At 41.6% G+C, this 22,800-nt stretch overlaps 1 protein-coding gene across 2 annotated transcripts in view; it reads right to left on the bottom strand.

The window, feature by feature from the left end:
• Positions 1-22,800, bottom strand: part of LOC126343774 (protein furry) — a 1,073,323-nt gene that overhangs the window by 304,596 nt on the left and 745,927 nt on the right. For both annotated transcript variants that reach the window (XM_050001966.1, XM_050001967.1), the window contains exon 27: positions 13,983-14,087. In XM_050001966.1, the coding sequence (XP_049857923.1) occupies positions 13,983-14,087 (105 nt within the window). The remainder of the gene's footprint in view (positions 1-13,982; positions 14,088-22,800) is intronic.

Genomic DNA, 22,800 nt, shown 5'->3' with positions numbered 1-22,800 from the left:
TAACGAGAAATCAAGAACACCTAGCGCGCAGTCTGGAGCAATTGTTCTCTGGTTAACGACCGAGTGACCATGTGGCTCAAAAGGATGCAGACATCGGGACTGAAGTTGATGCAGAGTTTCTTCACTTCCGTATGGACCTGGAACACTAGTGCACTGGCGCCTAATAAACAAAACACGATCGGTTAGGCAATAGTAAATAGGGCATGTGGTTGTACGAAAACTTTTCACGGAACAGAACTTACTACATGCTTCGCAAGGGAAAGCAATGTCAGAAACGAAGGTAGTGCTACGTCGACGGCAAGAAAGTGTTAGACACTATATACAACCGCGTAGATAATGTCGACAACCCGTGGACCAGGCAACTGCATACATGCATGTCGCATCAAAAGAAGAAACTAAAAAAAAAGTACGTAATGCAATATGAACAACGATCGTTGACAAGAATGGCAAATGATCTTCTACCTGTATAATGCAAAGCGCGTAAATAGTGGAATACCCTGTGATGTTTTCGGGCATATCAATTCTTTTTTCCTAACTTATTTAAGTTTATTTTGTCAGTTAAGCATGACTAATATATGGTTCTATTACATGATCTTGAATAAGACTCAGCAGTGCATTAGAGTCATGGAAGTTCTCAGATACTCCCGAGCCACGGTCTGGCCTAAAAGAAAGGACGGAAGGAAGAAGAACTAAGTACCTGGGTGTTAAAATTACGAACAACTTTAGTTGGAAGGACCACATAGATAATATTGTGGGGAAGGCGAGCCAAAGGTTGCGTTTCATTGGCAGGACACTTAGAAGATGCAACAAGTCCACTAAAGAGACAGCTTACACTACACTCATTCGTCCTCTGTTAGAATATTGCTGCGCGGTGTGGGATCCTTACTAGGTGGGATTGACGGAGGACATCGAAAGGGTGCAAAAAAGTGCAGCTCGTTTTGTATTATCACGTAATAGGGGAGAGAGTATGGCAGATATGATACACGAGTTGGGATGGAAGTCATTACAGCAAAGACGTTTTACGTCGCGGCGAGACCTTTTTACGAAATTTCAGTCACCAACTTTCACTTCCGAATTCGAAAATATTTTGTTGAGCCCAACCTACATAGGTAGGAATGATCATCAATATAAAATAAGAGAAATCAGAGCTCGAACAGAAAGGTTTAGGTGTTCGTTTTTCCCGCGCGCTGTTCGGGAGTGGAATAGTAGAGAGATAGTATGATTGTGGTTCGATGAACCCTCTGTGAAGCACTTAAATGTGAATTGCAGAGTAGTCATGTAGATGTAGATGTAGAAGAAGAGAGGGCAGGGGGGCAAGACAGAACGGAGAATGGCTATGGTGCAACGTCCCATCGACGAAGTGGTCATTAGAGCCGGAAGAAAATCTCGCATTAGGAAAGCACAGAGAGGAAATTTGGCTGTGCTCTTTGAAAGGAACCACCGCAGCAGTCGTCGTAAGTGATCGAGGGAAATCACAGAAAAACTGAATTTGGATGGTCAGATTTGAACTGCCGTCCTCCGGAACACGAGTCAATTGTGCTGGCTAGAGATAATCATTAGCTGATACTACTTTCGGTGAGGGGACGTAGAAGTTGGGTCCCGCGTGAAAACTTTGTTTGCAGCGAATTTTGGCTCCAGGAATGCTTTTCTTTATGATCAAAATCCATTATCTAATAAGGACGACTGTTAACTGGAGGGAAGGGGAAGCCTCTGTGTGACACGGCTAGAATTTGATAATTATTTATATTCAATTGCATTAATATAAACTTTTCGTTTCCGAAGGTTGCTGAGGGCATGCACGATTAGACATTCGTGTTTCTGGTGCTGAAATCATTTAATGAAGCCACTTCTTAGTGACAGTATGCTGCATAATTGACGTAAATACTTATGCTGTTAAAGTTATCAATGGTAGCGGTTGGGTGAAAGGAGATGAGCGCTCCATGGCAATGCCTAAGTGGTAATTCAGGACAGTGTCATCAGGCAAGCTGTGTTTAAAATTGTTATCACTCTGAAGTACGCCAAGGAAGAGCAAACTGTACATTTCGTTAACGTCCAAGTGATTTCTATAGCAATGAACATTAGTAAGGTGACCGTAGGTGTTAAGGAATACAGAGTGTATGCTCCACGTTCCGTGAAAAGCCGCACTTAGAAGAAGTGTTTTTTAATCTATCCTCTACAAGGACCAACATCGCTGGCCAGCCATCTATACCGATACCTGTCGTTGAATAATACTGAGGTATGTTCCAAATAGGCATATTTTATTAAAGCCACCGATTAATCGATCAGTCATTAGACACACACGTAAAAATACCTGAGGTTATCCGGACCGATATACGGCGGATTGCCACAGTAGGAAGTTTGAGATGCACTGGAAGAAGTGTAATTCATGATCGCTTCGAACAATAGGCTAGAGAAGAGAAATTCGTGATTTCCATTCTATTGAGACGAAGGCAATTTCAGACACAGAATTAGGTAATTTGGAGAATGATGAGGTAAGTAATCGACACTGGCCTTTTTAAAGGAATCACACCTGAATTCGCTTGATTTAGGGAAAATAACAGTAATGGACAAATGAGCAGACAATGCCTTGCCCCCCCCCCTCAATTACCCCCTTTCCCCCACATTTTCACGTTGTACCGAATAGCAGTCTCATGTCTTAACCAAATTCGATTCTGTGGATGCCAAACCGGAAAACATTATATCTTCAGAGTAATAAGATTACCAGTTATGACTTTAATTTGTTAAGCAAAACAAATGCTACGGTTGATAAGTTGTTACAAACACAAGGAGAATCGATAAGAAAACAACCGATTCAGTAATGAGGATCTAGACGCTCACATAAGTGTTCGTTCACATTCACCCGCATAAACGGTAGTACATTAGCATTTGATCTTCAGAACATAAATATAGACTAGAAATCACGGTAAATTACACACTGAATTTTCAAGAGCCTCACTTCAAATTTTTGTTACCAGTTATCTGTTATGTGACACAAGAAATTCACAATAAATTACGTTGCGAAATACTAAGCACTTGTCTTAGTCCAGTACGTTTAAGATCTAATTTTCCATTGCAGTAAACGAAGTATAACGCCATGTCTTCAGGCGGCCTCATTTTCATAAAACACTTTAATGCATAATTGTAACTGGATTCGTAATGTTTTCGAGTTACTGTAACTATCTACTTTGTTTCAATGTCTCGTTAGTGAGCGCTTCAGTAACCGTGACTGTATCATTCCAGGGACTACTAATCTGTTTAACTGAGACGCCAATAGCTACTATTGGACTTCTAGTAACAGGTTCCGACACTTAGAGCAGTCACCTCTCTCGGTAAGGGGGACGTGGGCGAGAGAGTGGAAGAGGGAAGGGAAGGTATCGGAAGCTTGCCGTTCACCGCCGTAATGAATCGATCGATAAGGCAGCACAATTGGCGCAAATTACGCACGGCGCAGGGAGGCCCTTTTGGTGGCCTGGCTCTTATCGCGGTGGACGCACTGCTACAGACCGTGACAGGCTGTGCCCTATCAACCGCCGCAAGTACGTAGCGTAACGTAGCCCAGTGCCCAAGTATAAAGCCCACGAGTAAAAAGCCCATGACTCGTATTCATTACTAGATATTCTAGTCTGAACCACTAAGAGTATCTTACATCAGATTAGGCACCGAAACTCTGAAAGGAAGAGTTACTTTCACCGGACTCCTCGTCAAACATGCATGTGTTTTTCCATGTAGTGAATTCTCAGGTCAACGCGATATTGACTGAAGACTTTCTAGTGATTAGATTCCATGTGTGAAGTGCAATTATAGTAGATCAGCTGCATAGTTCTTTCGATGCAGGGTTAATGCAAGTCAGAGGGTGCCAAAGCCAGCGAATGCAGTGTATGTTCTAACAGCTCAATTGCTCAGTTTTCCAATTGATCAACGCTAGTTTATTGGCGGAAGCATAATCCTAATATAAAATTAGTTTTGAAAACTAATCCAATAATTATTTTACTCTTGGTAAGTAATCAGTAACAGAAGTCCCTTTCGCTTCCCAGAACAATACAACAACAAATAAAAAAACTTTCCGACTGATGAAATTGATTTCACACTTTTTGCTGCAGCGATACTGCCTTCTGCCCATCGCTTTGATAGCTGTTTGGTTTGTGGTGTGGAGAACCCATGTCTCAGCTACAGTAACAAACAGCTGTACAAAAAAGTTAGATTATTTTTAAAAGAGCTCAAAAATTTATGAAAAATTAGTTTCGTATTTCGTTTTGTTCAGCATCCAATTGTTGCACACTACATGCAGAAAGCTTTCTCATGGTTAATTCTTCAGTATATCGTACTCGTTCTTCCGATAGGGTCTTGGTCACAGCTAGTTCATTCATGTTTATTCGTAGATGGTCTACCACGCTATTTTCATCTGCGATGCAATATCGGGGCGCCCGTCGTGGTGATCGGTTTTACGGGAAATACGGTAAAATGTGAATACAGTCGCCGTTTCTTTGACTGTTGTAAATGAAGGAAGGAAGATTATGGTTTAACGCCCCATCGACATCGAAGTCATTAGCGACGGATGTAAATGAGGAAGCATAAACCTAAGCACTTGGTAACTTTTGACTAATTCACGCTGGCGATAAACCGTCACAGACAAGATTTTGACAGCATGTTATTCCAGTTTACCCACTTGAAAGAAATATACACAACTACATAAAATGCTGTATAAAGAAAATTATTTTGCAAGACATATTAAAACATAAATTCAGTTATTCCACAACACGTATAAAAATCACTTCATAGATATGAATGTTAATCTATGACGTAGGGTGAAATATTCTTGTCTGTTACGTAACGCATGCCCATGCGTCAACATGTAAATTAAAAACTAATAAATTATATACAAATTCTGTAAGTAAGAATTAATATTAAGATTTAGTAGCATCGCACTTCACAGAAAGGACAATCATTGTCATCAACAATCCATTTCTTTTATCTAAATTATAATGCCACTGACGAAAGTTGCTGGTAGCTCTCGGACTTCCATTGTGGTTTGTTTTACAGACTTAAGTCACGTATTAACTGGAATGTACGAACTATCGCTGACACTGACTGTTCAAGGTTTCGTCGACGGCTTTCCAGTAATTTCTGATATAGTAATGATCAAATTTGCTTACATTATTTCCTAGCGTTGAATAATAGCAGTTCATGCCTTTGATGCAACATACACAGTGATTCATTCCAAATTATGCTCGCTGGGAATTACGATGGAGCTTCGAGGATGTTAATCAGTATACTTTCTTGTCCTCGAACATGATCACTGTCCTCTTGTAACGGAGTGATTCGATTCCAGACATTGTCACAGTGTGTCATTCTGTTGTCTAAAATGTTGAAAACCGGCTGTCATTTGATCGATTTCGAAAGACAAGATTCGACCCGAACCAAAAACAGACCACATCATCATCACACAATTTACGCTCAACGCCACTGTCGGTACGACAAACTCATTTGGTCGCAGACATCTTTCACTAGGAATCCGTCGGGTTCACACGCAGTTGACAGTGGCCCATCGTGAACCATTACTCATGATTCAACAAAACGACTCTCAACATTTCATTAGCCCAATGACAGCGTGGTCTATGCCACGCAAGGTCGCTCATTCTTTCTTGCAGTCACTGGCTTTTGGTCAGCAGCAACACCTCGAAAAACATGGTTTATCAGCTATAGTTGGATCCGTCTGTCTCTTACCTCTATACTTGAACTGCAACGGATGTTCTCTGTAACAACTGAACAGAAGTCTGTCGCTTGATTAGTAGAGCATGCTATAGATTTCGTCCGCCCCTAATACATAATTTCTTAGACCATCAGCGCGAAGTTCCGTTTTTGTAATTCCTTAAAGCTCCCATTTCACGGCACTCTGGCACGTATAAATCCCAAGAAATCTTCCTGATGAAATGTACAGACTTGCTGGACCCCTGTTCTAACACATTTTATTCTCTCCATCGACTCACTCTGCATCTACAATGACAGTATGCAGCATGGCCAGACTTCCACCGACGAAATTTTGGACGTTGTTTAGATATATGTTGTGAATTTTTTGGTGTAATGGTCTAGTGGAGTCCAGTGGCTCGTTACTGAGTAATGATGTAGTCATGAGTTGCTCGGTTACCCCACACTATTTTTTGTTTCTTTGAAAACACCTTAACAACAGCGATCGTGGACAGCTTGTGAGACTTTATCGGTGGTGTTCGGCTTTACCCTGCCTAATGGTTGCCTTTACATAACAAAAAAATGGTTCAAATGGCTCTAAGCACTATGGGACTTTCCATCTGAGGTCATCAGTCCACTAGACTTACGACTACGTAAACCTAACTAACCTAAGGACATCACAAACATCCATGCCCGAGGCAGGATTCGAACCTGCGACCGTAGCAGCCCCGTGATTCCGGACTGAAGCACCTAGAACCGCTCGGACACAGCGGCAGGCTTTATAACACACAGGTGAGAAAAAACAAGACTAGGTACTAATGACCGTGGCGTTTAAGTAAGCGGCTGTTACTCGACATTGAAGTAATATACTTATGGTGTGGACAGTTTCATTAAATTTGATTGACGCACATGTGGTAGACGAACAGCTTGTTCAGACACACACTACCGCTGCGGAACTTCTGCGCTAGAACAAAGGAAGATGCTTGTGGACTCTTGTCAAATTCTGAAGGCGATCTCCAATACTTGGAACGTATTTTGAAAGTGTTCAAATTCGCAACATCAGTCTCATTTCTTCTGTTCATATTGCGAACAAGACATTTTCCGCCGCAGCAAACGGATACGTCATTAATAAACTGCTCATGCCTTTCACCGAGAAAGTTGACACTTGTCAGTGTAAGGATGCAGTTCAAGAACACAAAACTGCTGGCCACTAGTATGCCATGACAAAAGTCACTCTGTAATAAGGGGAATAACCCTTCTATGTTTGAGTAGTGTTTACCAGATGCCCAGATCAAGCTTGAAAGTCCGTCAGGAAAATGATAATCGAACATATCGGAAAGAAAATACGGTAGATAAAATAATGAAGTTTTGTATTTAGGCTAGTTGAAGCTAGCCGCTGGATATAGATAAAAAGATAAAATCAGGAGAGTAAAAATGGCCTGGACTGTAATCGGTAAACTAAATAGGGTGTAAGTTGATGCTATTTCCGGAAAGCAACATTACGTATGTAGATCGGAGCGCAAGAGTTGAATAATAACCACAAGCAAAATTCTGAGAAAAATATTTTACACTAAACATTACAAACAATTTACTAAACATCTGCGTTCACCATGCAAATGTAGCCCAAAATGAGCTACCGTGTTACTTTCCTAACTCTTATTTTATCCATAAGTACTACAAAAGGAGCAAAATATGTAATGTAATCATCCAGTTCTTGCATTTACTTTTTTAAGACTGAAACAGAGGATTCACTGAACAGAGTTTCTAGCTATGTGTGAGCAATTATTTACAAACATCAAAAATTAAACTATAATAAATATATTTCAAACTATTTAAAGTATTATGAAAATTAAGAAAAAATACGTTTCAGAAGAAAGTCATGGCTTCAGTTATTACGTCCTTAGTGAAAATATAAATAAATTAGCGGAGAATATCTGAAGAACTTTGTGTCCAATTTGTTTAGGGGAACATACAAAAATGCAGTTTAAAAGGAAGGACAAAAGTAGCCTAATTGTGTTTATATCAAAAGTCCCAAAATATCCTATATCATGCAACTGTTCGAACCTCTTTAAATGATGAATCGTTGTCAGATCCTACATTGCCACCAACACACTTGAGGTCCACGCGCCGCTTCTTATGTATAAGAGGGATACTCTTTCCTGCGAGTCTAATTACATCTGCATATTTATTGCTGTTGGGTGGCAGTGTACTCATGTAGAACAGAGGTACCTGTAGTTTTGGTACTTGCTTATTCGTAAAAACAAAAAAAAAAAAAAAAAACAAAAAAAAACAGAACATGGATCCAAGAACAATGTTCTGATGTCCAGGATACCAGAGGCGACCTTAGTAGATGAATTTGTGATATTCTGACATTCTTAATCATCCTCTTGAATAATGGCAACAGATGCAATTTAAAGTAGAATTTTATCTCCTGCTGCACTTTCACTACAGTGCATTCACTGGGCGCTGATGATACAGTATCATACTATTCTTCTGGTTCAAAAATACACTCTTTTTTCCGTTTGATCTTCCCAATCTGGGACAACACATGACCACAGGACATGCATGTTTGGGCACACTGAGGAAAATTGCACTTTTTCATAAATCTACCTTGATGCAGCCATTGTGCTGGAGTACTGAGCCATCAGATATTTTTATTCTCTACTGAACACTTATCCGTGACCATATGCAGCATTTTAACATCATCTGATATGTCGTTTTTTGTGTAATGATTTCAGATTGATTCAGTTTCATTCAGTCCTTTCCCAGCAATGGAAACAGGCCAATTTGACCAAGAGAAGAACCACATACTTCCGGCTATTATCTGCTTCATGCACTCTAAGAAACGGTCTCCGAATTGAAATATCATCTACCCATCACATGCAACATTTGTAAAAAAAAAATTCAAACACTGGATGACAGAAGAGACCATATCTATGTAGCCAAATCTATGAAGAAATTCAATTTTACAAAAAGTGGTCATTATCCATTTCTTGAGTTCAGACCTTCAATTACTCTGCCCTAGCAGTTCAGACTTACGTCAGTAAGTCATGGATTTTAATACGAAAATCATTTAAAAAGTGAGGGTTTATCAGCGAGCAATGGAATGATGCACGCTAGGAATTCCTAGGAGAGATAGAGGCGAACAAACAAATAGATGGGAGGAAAGACTGAAGTGGAAAACGCAATTATAAATGTAATGACAATGAAATGGGGGTTGGTGGAACTTGTGATCAGGCGAATTTGTGGTAGGTGGACCAAGGAAGTTCCTTTCTGAATTTTACAGGCAAGCAAAGACCGGAACGATTACCAAATTCAAGGTGGGAACGTGGAGTTAGGAAGCAAGTAGGAACAAGATCGGCGCGTACAGAGGTGGACAGGAATTCACAGTAGGATCTAGAGGATGCCTTTATCAAGCAGAGAATGTCAAATAGCTGCTGCTCCTGTAGCTAATGATGATGACAGTGATGATGACATACTCCGACAACACAGCACACGATGCTGACTGCCTCAGAAGTGTGCCACTTACTGTGTAATGTAAAATGGCAGCTGGTGACACTGGCGCTAGAAGTCCGCGAACTTTGTTGCGGATGCTATAGAGCGGTATAAAACGTGAAGGTAGGAAGAACTGCGCGTCGCGAAAGGAGAGTAGAGCGTTCCCGTGAAATAGGAGGCGGCAAACAGTCCGCGGAATGCTTCCAGTAGAGCAGGCCGCATCAGTGATCCCGCGCGCCCGAGTCGTGTAAGCGGGGAAGAGAGCCCCGGGTCCTGGAAATACGTCGCAAGCGGCGGAGCGACGGGGGCGGTGCTGTGTGTGCTAATGCACACTCCGACGCTCTTCGCTCTCCTACCAGGGCCTCACTACACTGCACTGCAGGCAGGGTGTAATCTCGAGAGTACAGCGCATTGGCACTGTAAGAAACAATTCGCTTTCCACGGTACAATTCACTCTACACTGTGAAATTGCCGGTAAAGAGGGTGGCGGCAAGCAGGAAAGCGAAAATGCGTAAATGTCATAAGAACAGCTAAAGTTTTCATTGAAAATACGCACGCGGGACAAATCGATTGTGACAGATGTTAGAACTGGTAGCATGACAGCTGAATTGTATTCTAAAAATTCTGTGTCACCAATGATCGTAATCAACCGTTACGCAAGAAATGTTAAGTTTTGGCGTACTAAAATCCACATACTGCGTTATTATTTTTCTCTTATGTAGAGCATTTGTGCTACAGGGGGCTAATAGAAACGGCCCTTGATAACAGATCAGGTACTTTTTCGTTCTCTTCTTGGTCGCCACGAAACTCAATTACACAGCGCTACTGGCCGCTAGTACTTATCAAACAACTTTGTCTTATAGCGTCGATGGTTACTGTTCAATTATTTGCTTGAAACTAATTGTAAGCCCAAGTCACATTGCATATTAGTGTATCGTAAGGTTCTCACTTCGTTCTTTAGCATAGCATGTTACGAATACAAGCTGATTCTTATTAACGTTTGAAAACCAACAAAGCGACGTAGATGACGCTGAGACAAGTAATCTAATATGAGATACATGGGGGCCGCAAATGTCGGGAAATACTATAAAAGTGGATTATAAATGCTGAACATGTGATGTCAGCAGATGAGGTAATTCCCTGCCCTCGGTGATACGGGCAGTACCGCACAATTCTCCACACAGAGGTACTCTGTATTCATTCTTGCACTACCCAATGTCGTATGGTAGTGCTCGTAGCAGTGGTAAGACGAGACTACGACGAATCGGTTTACATTTACGAAAACAGAGTAGCCTATCTGGGTGATGCCCACTACCAGCGAGAGTAGGGTCGACAAACCTAACCGATGCACATGCTGTGAAGTATGTCAACTAGTGACGCCGGATGTGTAACATTTGGCATCCTTTTTTGGGGTATTTCCACGAATTTTCTGGCTCCATATGTCTTACATCAAATTAGTTCTCCCAGAGTCATCTACCTCGTTTCGTAGGTTTTTAAACGTTAATAAGAATCACACTGTGTACCTGTACCACCTGCAGGTCTGTGGTTTGCTTGTGCCTGCACACTCACATGTGCATTATTATGCATCAATATGAAATAGAAACAAATGAGAGGATGAAACCCTGTGCAAGCACACAGTATATTCCTCTCATAGCACCAAGGAGGCCGCCATCTGCCGGGCTGACAACCAACAACAGCATACCCTGGGCCCTCTAAGAGGCACTGCGAGGAGTTTTGCTTAACACGAGGCACTGGCAACAGACTGTTGAAAATGATCTGCATGCTACCGCCTTTCCGGCAGCAAACGAAATGCTACAAATGAAAATTTCTTCGGTACACTATATCACTGGCGTGTCTAAGCAACATCGACTACGTACACATCATCATCATCATCATCATCATCGTTACCCACTTCCAGTTTACGAGATGACGAGCACAAGTACTCCGCGTTTCTTCCTGTTATAGCACATTTTTGATTTATATTACCCGAGTTCTAGCTCTTTTTCTCTACCTTCGGTTTCACTATCACTAAACACAGTTTCCTTGGCCTTCTATCTGATCTTTTGGCTGATACTTCTGAGCGAACATTTCTCCGTCTTCATTATAAGACCATTGCAATCTGTACTTCCCTGCACAATCAGTAATGGGTATTTTGATACCGACTTCATTTCTGTGTATTTAATTTTTAACTTTTGAGTTTTGGTAATGCGGTAGTAAATTTTAAAACTCTGAAGCGTACGAATAACATTTCCTTGCGCAATCTCTCTACACACATCGCCATCATGTCCTTTGTTATTGCAGTAGGCTTAGTGATAAGAACAGAACGCTTTGGGATTCCTGCGGGCCAGGCACGTATTTTTCCAGTAGTATAGTCCTTATAGCGCAGCCATAACAAAGCGACCAACAAAACACCCTTATGTAGTAACGTTACTTTTCCTTGAAGGAAGCTGGTTCCTCCATAAAACCTTATCAGTCTGCATAAACAGCAGTCAGTGTTGACAGTGACAAACGCCAAAAGTTTACGACTCTTCGTTATCTAGTATCAAGCATATGCATAATGTGCCAACACAATTCTGGATTGTCCGTGTCGGTCGTTTCCGGCGTGCTAAAGGCCGGCTGGTAACTTAGAGCAGCACTACGACTGCTTCTGCGACAACGGAAAGAGCTGCTATTATTTCCAATTTTCAGAAATGACGTTCTGAGAATCTGAAATTGCGATGCTCGTCGACGCCGAGGGTCAGCGTTCTGTTTCCATCCAGAAGTAACTATATGCATTTTACACAAGTATACATAGAGTCCTTTCACCTCTAAATATTCCAAACAAACCTAAACAGCAAATATTTTGTGCTTACATATGTTGAGTTTGGACAACGCCAGTGCACATGCTTTGGTCGAATTTACCTTGTGATACTAAAAATTGAAACTTCGTATGAGGCGAAAAAACTGGTTACTGGAATAAAAGAAAAACTTATTCTCAAATTAATTTAATCACTGAGGTGGAAATATACCTGTGCGATTGGGATAGTGGGGAAGAAAGGTAATTAAACCTTTAGCCACAAGTAATGGTAGGATACAATTGTGAGAGACCCTATGGCATCACACGAAAGACGGAAAGTAACAGTGCGTTTTCTTGAGACAGGAACGACTTATGTAGGCCTGAAACACGTATCTGTAATATCGAAGTGTCGTCTTAAATACATCACCTCTAACAGCCCGAGATTTATAGCTATCTCCTAATTTCTCTCTCATGTGTACTTGATCGTGAGAGAATTTATCTTCATTAATAATAACATTCTGATCTGCGGTAGGGTAAGAGGCCACACATACGTGTTAGAAACAAAAAAAATGGTTCAAATGGCTTTGAGCACTATGGGACTTAACTTCTGAGGTCATCAGTCCCCTAGAACATAGAACTACTTCAACGTAACTAACTTAGGACATCACACACATCCATGCCCGAGGCAGGATTCGAACCGCGACCGTAGCGGTCGCGCGGCTCCAGACTGAAGCGCCTAGAACCGCACGGCCACAGCGGCCGGCTGTTAAAAACATATCGTCACTGTAAGCTTCCGACGTAATGCTTCAGACAGCTTGGCACAGTGGCGCGGCGAAACCTCTACTGAAATGAAGCTTGCCTCAATCAGCATGAAGTAGAAAGCATACTGGAAAATTTTGCTCAAAACTACATACCTGAGAACCAGTTAAGCGGACGGCACTGTTAAAAATGCCTTCGAAAATTACAATGGTTCAAATGGCTCTGAGCACTATGGGACTCAACTGCTGTGGTAATTAGTCCCCTAGAACTTAGAACTACTTAAACCTAACTAACCTAAGGACATCGTACACATCCATGCCCGAGGCAGGATTCGAACCTGCGACCGTAGCAGTCGCGCAGTTCCGAAAATTACATTAAGCGTGCTTGCACCAAATTCTCTCTGTCAAACTTGAATTTACAAGCGTATCCACATAAGTGTTTAGTTATCATCATCGTCGTCGTTGTCAGCAGCAGCAGCAGCAGCAGTAGTAGTAGTAGTAGTAGTAGTAGCAGAAACAAAAACAAAAACAACAGCAGCAGCAGCAGAAGCAGCAGCACCGGCGACGGCGGCGGCCATTTGACATCCACTTCTCGTTAATCATTTCTCCTGACTTTAACTAATAGTAAGGCCTTCAACAGTATGCATCCGTATCGCCTCTGGATGCTTTCCAATGTATTCTACTCCTCTTCTATGTGGAAGTCGTCCTGAGCTTTCTTTAACTCTTGAAATCCAGCTGAAAGCTTCTTTGGTGGACCTATCACCCATTTTTTTCTGGATACGTGTCCCGGCCATCTATGTTTCGTGTTCATTACTTGTAATAATTATTGTGACTTCCTAAATATAAGCTTCATTTTCTTAGATGCTGAAAGTGTTAGCATAATTGAGTCTGGCATACTACCCATTCTTAAATAAATTCTCATAATCTATGTTGCTAACTTTGAGCGTGATGTGTGTGTTTATTCCTGACTTTGTACCCAAGATAACTCCGCGTCCTAGGAATCTCTGATCACATGGGATTCGTAAGTGTTTTACGACTGTCAAAATTTGTTCTGTTTCTTTATTGCTTGAAAAAATGTAGTCAGTTTTATTTTTACTTGCGTTTGGACTTTTCGAAGTCAATTTTCTATTCGTTTTTTTCAGGAAGAATGAGTAACTATCAGTACATGAATCATTCCACAAGGTGCTTAAAGCTACATTTGTTTGTGGTCGTTGAGGCCCGGCTACAGCGTATTAATCACAACTCTGAGAGTAAGGTACGTGACTGACCTTGGCGGTGATGTAGAAAAGATTGTTGAGCACCATCTCGGTGGCCTCCGCGGAGCCCCAGCCCTCGCGGCGGCTGCCCGGCCGGCTCATCTCAGCTGCGTAGTACTGCGGGCAAACAAAAACACTCATTTCATTCCCCTCCAGCAGCGCTGCGACCCGCAGGCCGCACTTGCAAAGACAACAAAATAACTGTACCTACACCAAGGAACGAACAATACATCCTACTGAGTTTCCATATGCAAAATTACCTCAAAAGTAAACGTGGTTAGACGAAAGTATCCGACATGTAATGATGGAAAAAGTTGCAACACCAAAAAACAATTACTGCAGAGTAACGAAATTTCAGAAATACATTTACTACGTAGTATATTTAAGTCATTAACATTGCAAGGTCACAGGTTAATGTAACAGCGAGGTACGCCATTGCAAATGTGAAAGGCTGGTACATCAACAATCAGTATAACCGACAGAATATTGAATACAAGCCTGCAAACGTACATGCGTTGAGTTATACAGGTGCCGGACGCCAATTGGTGGGATGGAGTTCCAAGCCTTTGGCACTTGATCAGTCAATATAGGGCCGGTTAATGCTAGTTATTGATGACGCTGGAGTTGTCCGATGATGTCCCATATCTGCTCGATTGGAGACAGATTTGGCGATCGAGCAGGCGAAGGCAACATGTCGAGATTGGTGACAGACCTGTGACCGAGCAGGCCAAGGCAATATGCCAGCACTCTGTGGAGTATGTTGGGTTACGACAGTGGTATATGGACGAGCGTTATCCTGTCGGAAAACACCGCTTCGAATGCTGTTCATCAACGGCAGCACAACGCATCGAATCACTAGATTTACGTACAATTTTGCAGTAAGGGTGTGAGGCATAACCACGAGAGTGCTCCTGCTGTTATAAGAAATCACACCCCAGACTATAACTCCAGGTGTAGGTCCAATGTGTGGTGCACGCAGAATGGTTGGTTGCAGGCCCTCAACTGACCTCCGCCTAACCAACATACGGCCATTCCTGGCGCTGAAACAGAACAGGCTTTCATCAGAAAATACAACAGACCTCCATCCTGACCTCCAATGAGCTGTCGGTTGACAGCACCGAAGTCGTAAATGGCGACGTTTTGAGGTCAGTGGAATGCACGCAACAAGGCGTCTGGCTCCGATCTGTCCTTGACGTAACCGATTTGTAACAGTTCGTTGTGTCTCACTGTGGTGCCAACTGCTGTTCAAATTGCTGCTGCAGACGCAGTACGATGTACCAAAGCCATCCGCCGAACAGTATGGTCTTCCCTCTCGGCAGTACCATGTGGCCGTCCGGGTCCAGTCTCCTTGCGACCGTATATGCTCGTGACGATCTCTGCCAGTAACCACGTACAGTGACTACATTCCTGACAAATCTTTGTGCAAATCGCAGAAGTAACAGCCAGCTTCTCATATCCTTATTACATGACCTCATTCAAGCTCTGTGGGGTGTTGATAAAGGCGTGTTTGTCGTCTTAAAGGCATTCTTGACTAACATCAATTTCCAACGCCCAATTTCAAAGGTAACTCAACTCGCACGACCGTCACAGCAGATTGCGCCCTCACAGTGGCACTATTAGGGCCACATTCATACGAATGAAGCGAAATTTGAATAGACAACATATTTCAGATGTAGAGGCACGCTTACCATTTTTTTTTCGTTATGCCCCACAACTCCTTGTTGTTGCAACTTTTTCCGTCAGCGTAATTTGATTACATAACTGACAATCAGTCACAACACTCAAGCTTCCACAAGTTTCTCTCGCGAAACGTTTAAGGTGCAACGATCACATAAATTTAATGATACATGGCTCAGATTGAGTGGAGAACCCAAGAAAAAAGTGTTATTGGCGCACGAAAGAGATTGCTAACAAACCCCTTCTTCGATCAATCATTGAGTATCGCTTGTTGGTATGGAACCCTTACCAAGGTGGGATTTACGAAAGAGGAAAAATTTAAAGCATATTTACACGAGTCATCACGAGTTAGTTTAGTAAGCGTGAGAATTTCACAGAACAGCTCAAAGACCAGCAGTGGGTGACGTTACAATAGAGACGAGCGAGCAACCTTACTCAAAAAATTCCGAGAGCCCACTTTCCAAAATGAGTGAACTGACACTGTTGAGTTAAAAAGTACCCTTGCCCATCGTGAGACCGAATGCTGCCGCATGGCGTTGCAGGTACGTGACGCGGTAAGGGCAGTATATACTGGGCAGCAGAACTCTATGACCAGCAACCTACTATCGATATAAACGTGTCCTGGCGATAACAGCGTCACCTGCCGAGACATTTCCTCCAGTTTATACAGCTCTCCAAGTCATCACACATAATTTAAAGTAGTCACCATAGGAAAACTACGTTACTAGTAACTATGGCGCGGAGAATAAGTGTGTAATTAGTTGTTCAATTTCCTTAAAGATGAAGACTAAAAATATTTTATCAGAAAGTAAAAACGGAAGAACTTAATCCCTAAAAATATTTCTAAATGTGATAAATCGTTAATCTGTTGCGTATCACAGCTCCAAATTCGAAAATTTTTGGACGCTTTTGCTTCGGCGTACTAGGAAACCACTTCACAATAACGCCGCAGGAGCTCGGAAATATGATAAAACCTACAAAATAACGGGGGATATTCCCTCCTTTCCTATAAAAAGAAATAACAACAGCGGAGCTGTAATATTATTTTTTGCAAGAAGGGTTATGTTCTTGCGCTTCTCTCTTCAAAATATCAAGCCAAGATCATTCCACATACCGATTGCAATTTTCTGAGATGCCCATGAATCGCGTGTACAAAATCCACGAGAATTTTGAACGCAATCTGTCTTTATTAGCGAGGAAGTGATAGTCAAATTCTGCACGGCGCTCACGGGCAACCCTTACGCAGTAACATTGTCACGCGGCTTTGGAGGTAATGAATATCGACGACAAAATCTTTTTCTGCGCTTCTAAATGCTCACTTGAGGGATGTACACCATCAGTGAATGAGATCAAGGACAAATGCCTTCACACGCTTATGCAGTCGGTGAGAATAGACAGTCTCTAATAACCTCAACGTCGACCAGACCAAACGTCACTATCTTGGGGTCAATGGCCTTTCAGAAGCTAGAGATAGATATCAACGGAAAGCCTCTGCAGCATAACAAGAGAAACTGTTGGATTCAGAGCACCAGTAATTTCGTGGGTGCTGACAGTGACGATGATACCTGATCACGATGTTACCGCAGGGGGGGGGGGGGGGGGGGGGTGAAAGGTGAGAGGAGTTATCATTGCGGCGCAGAATTTTTCGGTCGTTAAAATTTAGGCAGAATCGTGGAGTCAGCGCTATTTACCCTTAGTTATTTGTTTGTGGTCGAAAAAATGTTCACAGGCCCAGTGGCTGTTTGCACAAAAAGAGACAGCTAGCGATCTATCTTTACTAGCTTTTAAAAATGAATGGGAATAACAGAAAAAAAGATAAGAACTATGAGTATCTGCTATGCGATATACGGTCGTGCAATCGACGAGTACTGCACGACATTACAACACAGTTGACAAAGAAAGAGCACAAAAATTACAACGATCATCTGACGGGATTCACTGATCTATAGATCGAGAAGGACTTTGTGCTAAATTTGCAACAAGGAGCACGTGGTGAAGCTCCTTGTACGAATAGTAAATTTTCTGAAGTCGCATCCATTATTCCACTGTCAGTTGCAATAGTTTTCGATGGAATTGAATGAACAGTAGGGAGACTTTATGTACAGGATGTACCTAAAGTCCGGGAACACTTTCAATTATTTATTGCAAAAGAACTAAGTATTGTACAGATGTCATACATATTGCATTTTGTAGAGTAATTCTGAAAGTTTTTATTTTCTTTTTCTTTTTTTTTTTTTTTTACAAATATTCGACATGCGAACCATGAGTTACTCGGCAGAGGTCAATATGGTAATCGAATTCGTGCGTGCCATACCCGTCCCAGCAGAGAATCGTCAACTGTCGCAGTCGCTTCCCGTATTCTCTCCCGGAGCTCTGCTACATCACTTAGTAGAGGCGGTGCGTACACCAGATCTTTAATGTGTCGTAACAGAAAAAAGTCACAATGAGTGAGATCTGGTGATCGGGGAGGCCATTTCATGAAAAAGCGGTCCCCTTCTGTAGCACGGCCGATCCATCGATGTTTTCAGGTACCCACGAGCATCACGATGAAAATCGGGTAGAGCCCCATCCTGCTGAAAGATGAACGGAGAGTCCGATTGCATTTGAGGTATCAGCCATTGCTGCAACATCTCCAAGTAGAGATATCCTGTGACAGTGCTTCCAGCGAAGAAGAATGGCCCGTACAGTTTTCGACGTGACAAGGCACAAAAAACATTTACCGTTGGGGAATCACGCTCAAATTCACTGCATTCGTGCCAGTGGTAAATTGTCTTCCTTGTTGATGGCCTCTTACCGTACTTGGTTCTTAACATCCGTTGAATAGCTGTAGCAAACGTGTTTTGTCACGAACTCCAACATACAGAAAGCTCGCTCCGCAGCTGAACTCGCAATGTTTGCCACTAGCGCTGACTATCGGCAAATTTCCAAACTACCCTGTGGCGGTATATATGAAAAAAAACTTTCAGGATTTCTCTTCAAAATGACAAATGTGTGATATCTGTACAATCTTTGGTTGTTGTGCAATAAATAATTGAAGGAGTTCCCGACTTTATGTACACTGTGTATTACTGGTTGCTTTAGTCGGAGGACTTGCTGGACCGATTTTTCCATTTATAATGCGCTATTGTTGAATTTATGAAGGAAGCTCAAGAGCAGGAACGAAAATTAGAATATATGGAATTTATTGCAGACCATGTATTTTAAGTGGACTTGACTGCACCTTCTCGCAATAAGAAATTAAACGGTAAGAAACGACTTTTTCAGATTTTATAGATTTAAAAAGGAAATCGCTTTGTGGAAGGGACAAATTTTGACAAAAAAAAACACCTCCTTTTTCCCTAAGCTCTCTGGCGTTAGAGAAAACGTGAGCTCTGAAGAAGTCATTGTGGCCTTGAAAGAAATACAAGGATAGTTTTCTAAACGTTTTGAGGACGCTGCTAAATTTGCTTGTTTTCGAAATGTTTTCGGGACCGTTGCCGTTTCAGCAGAGAGCACTTCTGTGCATGCGCAGACAGAACTGATTGATCTGCAATGTATTTCCTGTTTAAAACAGACGTTCTTTTCCGTTAAAACTGTCCAGGAGGCCTATGATGTTTTCCTCTGGTAGAATTTCCTTGTCTAAATAATGAGGTAACAAACGTGATAAAATATTTTGATAAACACAAGTGTGTGAAAGAAATTTTTCGATTATGAGACTAAATAAGTCACGATGAATTGACAGCGTGACTCAATATCTGCGAAGTTCTTGTACGAGATAAAAATTTGTATTCAGCGTGCCAAAATTAATTAAATAACACTGAAAATTTGTTTTGTTTGTGATGTATGTGATTGAGACACATAAAACCATGTCGTATCCAGTGTGACTGCACTGCCTCGTAAACGCGGCGCATAAGGAATCTCCCTCAGTTCCCCCTCCTCTCGCTCGGACAGCGTGGCGTGGCGGTGGAGTGTGGGTGCGCAGCCAGGCGAGAGAGCGATGGCACGCGAGCCATAGCCCGGCTCACATACCGAATTCTTAGCCGTCTCTGTATTATGCTTTTCAGAGTCCAAAATTGTACAATATGAATTGTCTGTTGTGCGTACTCAAGAACATCCTAAAAGGCCTGTTCCAAGGACGAAGGATAGTAACTACTACTTACCTTTATATTTGTTACTTAATGAAACTTACCATAAATGATGTATCTCCTTGTCAAATAAATATCTCAGTTCATGGAATCAACGTTACAAATAGGAATAATCTCCTTTAGTCATGAAATGTGTCCATTATTGAGGACCACACACTGTTAATGTCTTACCAGCAGCCACACTACTGGCATGGTTCTGCTCTTAGTTCTTGATTCTATTGTTAATAATATTAAATAACATCACTTGTAACAACAACAACGACGCTGTACTATTGTACTTATAAGTAATTTGTTTTTCCATCTGAATTTTCGATAAACTAGTGTAATTGATGTTCTGATTTCATTTCTTTTTTGTTTCATGCCATTGTGTTAAGAAAACTAAACAAGTTTCAATGTGAATATTAATGTTTATGTAAAATGTCAAGTAATATTGTGATAGAATTGAAATGTAACAAACGTTGAGACTGTTGTAAGAGGTTTAAAATTGTAACTGTGCGTCTGGTCCATAAGTAGGCAATGTGTTAGGATATGTAGAATGCAAAACCTCGGGTGAATACCCTGTCTGTAAAGGAGCGGTAAAAGGTGGATGGCAGGCGAACGCGGGAAAATGCACACGGGCACTGCACGGCACAACGGGCTCAGCAGTAGTAGTTGGAGTTTGGCATTGGTCTGAGCAACACCTTCTGGAACGAGGAGGCTCTCCTGGAAGATGTAGTTTCACTGAACCTCGGGTATGCTGTTCCAACGCCCTGACAGCATGGAAAAATTCTATAGGCACTAAATGGAAAAGTATTGCGACGCTAAGAAGAATTAAAGTGCCAATACGTCAAGAGCCTTAGCTTTGGTTGTATGTGTGCTCTGTGCCTCTCCATCTCGCCGCCCGCAAACCGCCGCATCGATACAAGCAGGTTGAAACTTTTAGTACTGTATTCGTATGGACCATAGAGTAAACTGTTCAATAATAACCTATATTTTACCACAACTGTCCCATCATTTAATTATCCTCACAACTAACCTAGACAGGGTCCTTTCCAAATGTTGTGCAATCCGAGTGTCCCGAAATGAAAAATTAAATTTTGTGTTAATAATAATTACTTGCAGACCTAACTATGTTAGAATGGTGTTTAAAGGACTGTTTTGTTAATGAACCAGTAAATGAATAACGAAGGCCTAACGAAGTTGAAAAATAACTTTAATATTGATACAGTAATGAAGTTTAATTATTTCGAGACAGATATAAAGGTATTTAAATGAGAAGTAAATAAGATAAAAAGAGTAGTAACTCATATACTGGAAATCTTGAACGCATGATAATTTCAGTAATCAATTATTTTAATATAGTGATCATAACAGTTTCAGAGTCCTCTTTCCCCCCCTCCCCCGTTTATTCATTTGAATTCTGAAGTGTTCCACATTGGTTTGACCAGCAAAAGTTAAAGTCAATATATAAGTCAAAATTTAGCAGTGTTTTATCTTTATCAAAATTGACATTTTGTGTGTGGTTCGAAAGTGCTATTTCTAGGGTAACCTATGCCCGATTTAAATCAGATCAATAGACAGTACGAAGTTTTGTAGTATACATTGTAGTGTAGTGTTATGTATTCATGGGTTTTCCATATCAGTACAGAACGTGAAACTATCAGTTCAATAGATTTTCTGGTTCTAAAATTCTACTATATTATGCAGTGTTACTACGTGTTTTTTTGCATGAATATATACCAACTTGTAAAGGGAAGAAACTCAGCTAATGCCTAATTAGGCTGGCGACAGTATTATTATCAAATTAGTAGCATCTTCAGTGTTGCTTTTGGTCCATCTTGACGTGTAATTGCATTTTGAACTTACCTGACGGATCATTGTTATTACAGAGTGGGTGTAAGTCTGATTTGCCACCATTCAGGTACACGCGGTCGATATCTATACGAAAATCCTTTCTCATAAGGTGAACCCCGCTCACTTGCCATAGCACAGGCTTTAACGAGTACTGTGGGCCCCCGCGCACGTTACACACTGTTAAGCAGACTTTGCCTTCTGCATATTTTCAGCGCAGTAACGTGATCAACATAAATAGGTGTTGCAAGTTACATTCTGCTTGATTATGCACGCCTACAATAGCCCAAGAATTATTTTTGAACATTTCAGTAACTAGTTTATTGGCATCCCTTAATTGAAAACGTACTTCAGATTCATTCATTTATTGCACATATACGATGACCATTTCACGTTAGGACCAGTGGAAGGAACATTAAATATCGCCTCTCTTTATAAATATTTGTCATGTATTTATTTTTATAATACATGCTACATGCTTTAGGACCTCTTTATTATGAAGCTATGAAACAAAAATAATATCTAACCTATGCAACACACCGTCGAGTAGTAGAAGAAAAGCGCGGTGTTAGTCACAGGACTTGACAGTGTGGAGTCACCCTGTAATATTTATATAGATTCCTGCACATTGATTATAAAATGTGATTGATAGTTGCCTACAATATGGGGTGATGTTGATTCGTCGGTAAGTGCAACTGCAATATGGTACCTGTAACAGCACCTGTGCAGTTCCGCACTGATAACATTCCTTGCTAACGAGTCGTATTTAGTTCGTTTTGCAGGATACTAATATTCTTGTCACCTTCCCAAGCAATTTTGCGGTTAGCTTCTCATAGTCCATACAAGAAATATGCCACACAGAGGAACAAAGAACGCGACTATAAGAGCAAATCACTACAATTACGTCAGAACCTCAGTTGTCATCCAGAGCTGACAGCTAACCGGCAGATGGAGGGTAGAAGAGCGGCATGGCCAGTGCAAGGCGAGAAGGCGCGACCGAACTCGTGCTCTAGCAGCCGTCCTGTAAACAACTATATGTGATCATCTGCTCATTCTGATTCAAAGCCAACTGAATAGTGCACACAGCTGTTAAGAAAATGTGTTGAGCCGGCCGCGGTGGTCTCGCGGTTCTAGGCGCGCAGTCCGGAACCGTGCGACTGCTACGGTCGCAGGTTCGAATCCTGCCTCGGGCATGGATG

Source organism: Schistocerca gregaria, chromosome 1 (genome assembly GCF_023897955.1).
Source record: "Schistocerca gregaria isolate iqSchGreg1 chromosome 1, iqSchGreg1.2, whole genome shotgun sequence".
Lineage (NCBI taxonomy): Eukaryota > Metazoa > Arthropoda > Insecta > Orthoptera > Acrididae > Schistocerca > Schistocerca gregaria.
This window is presented reverse-complemented; position numbering and strand designations above follow the sequence as displayed.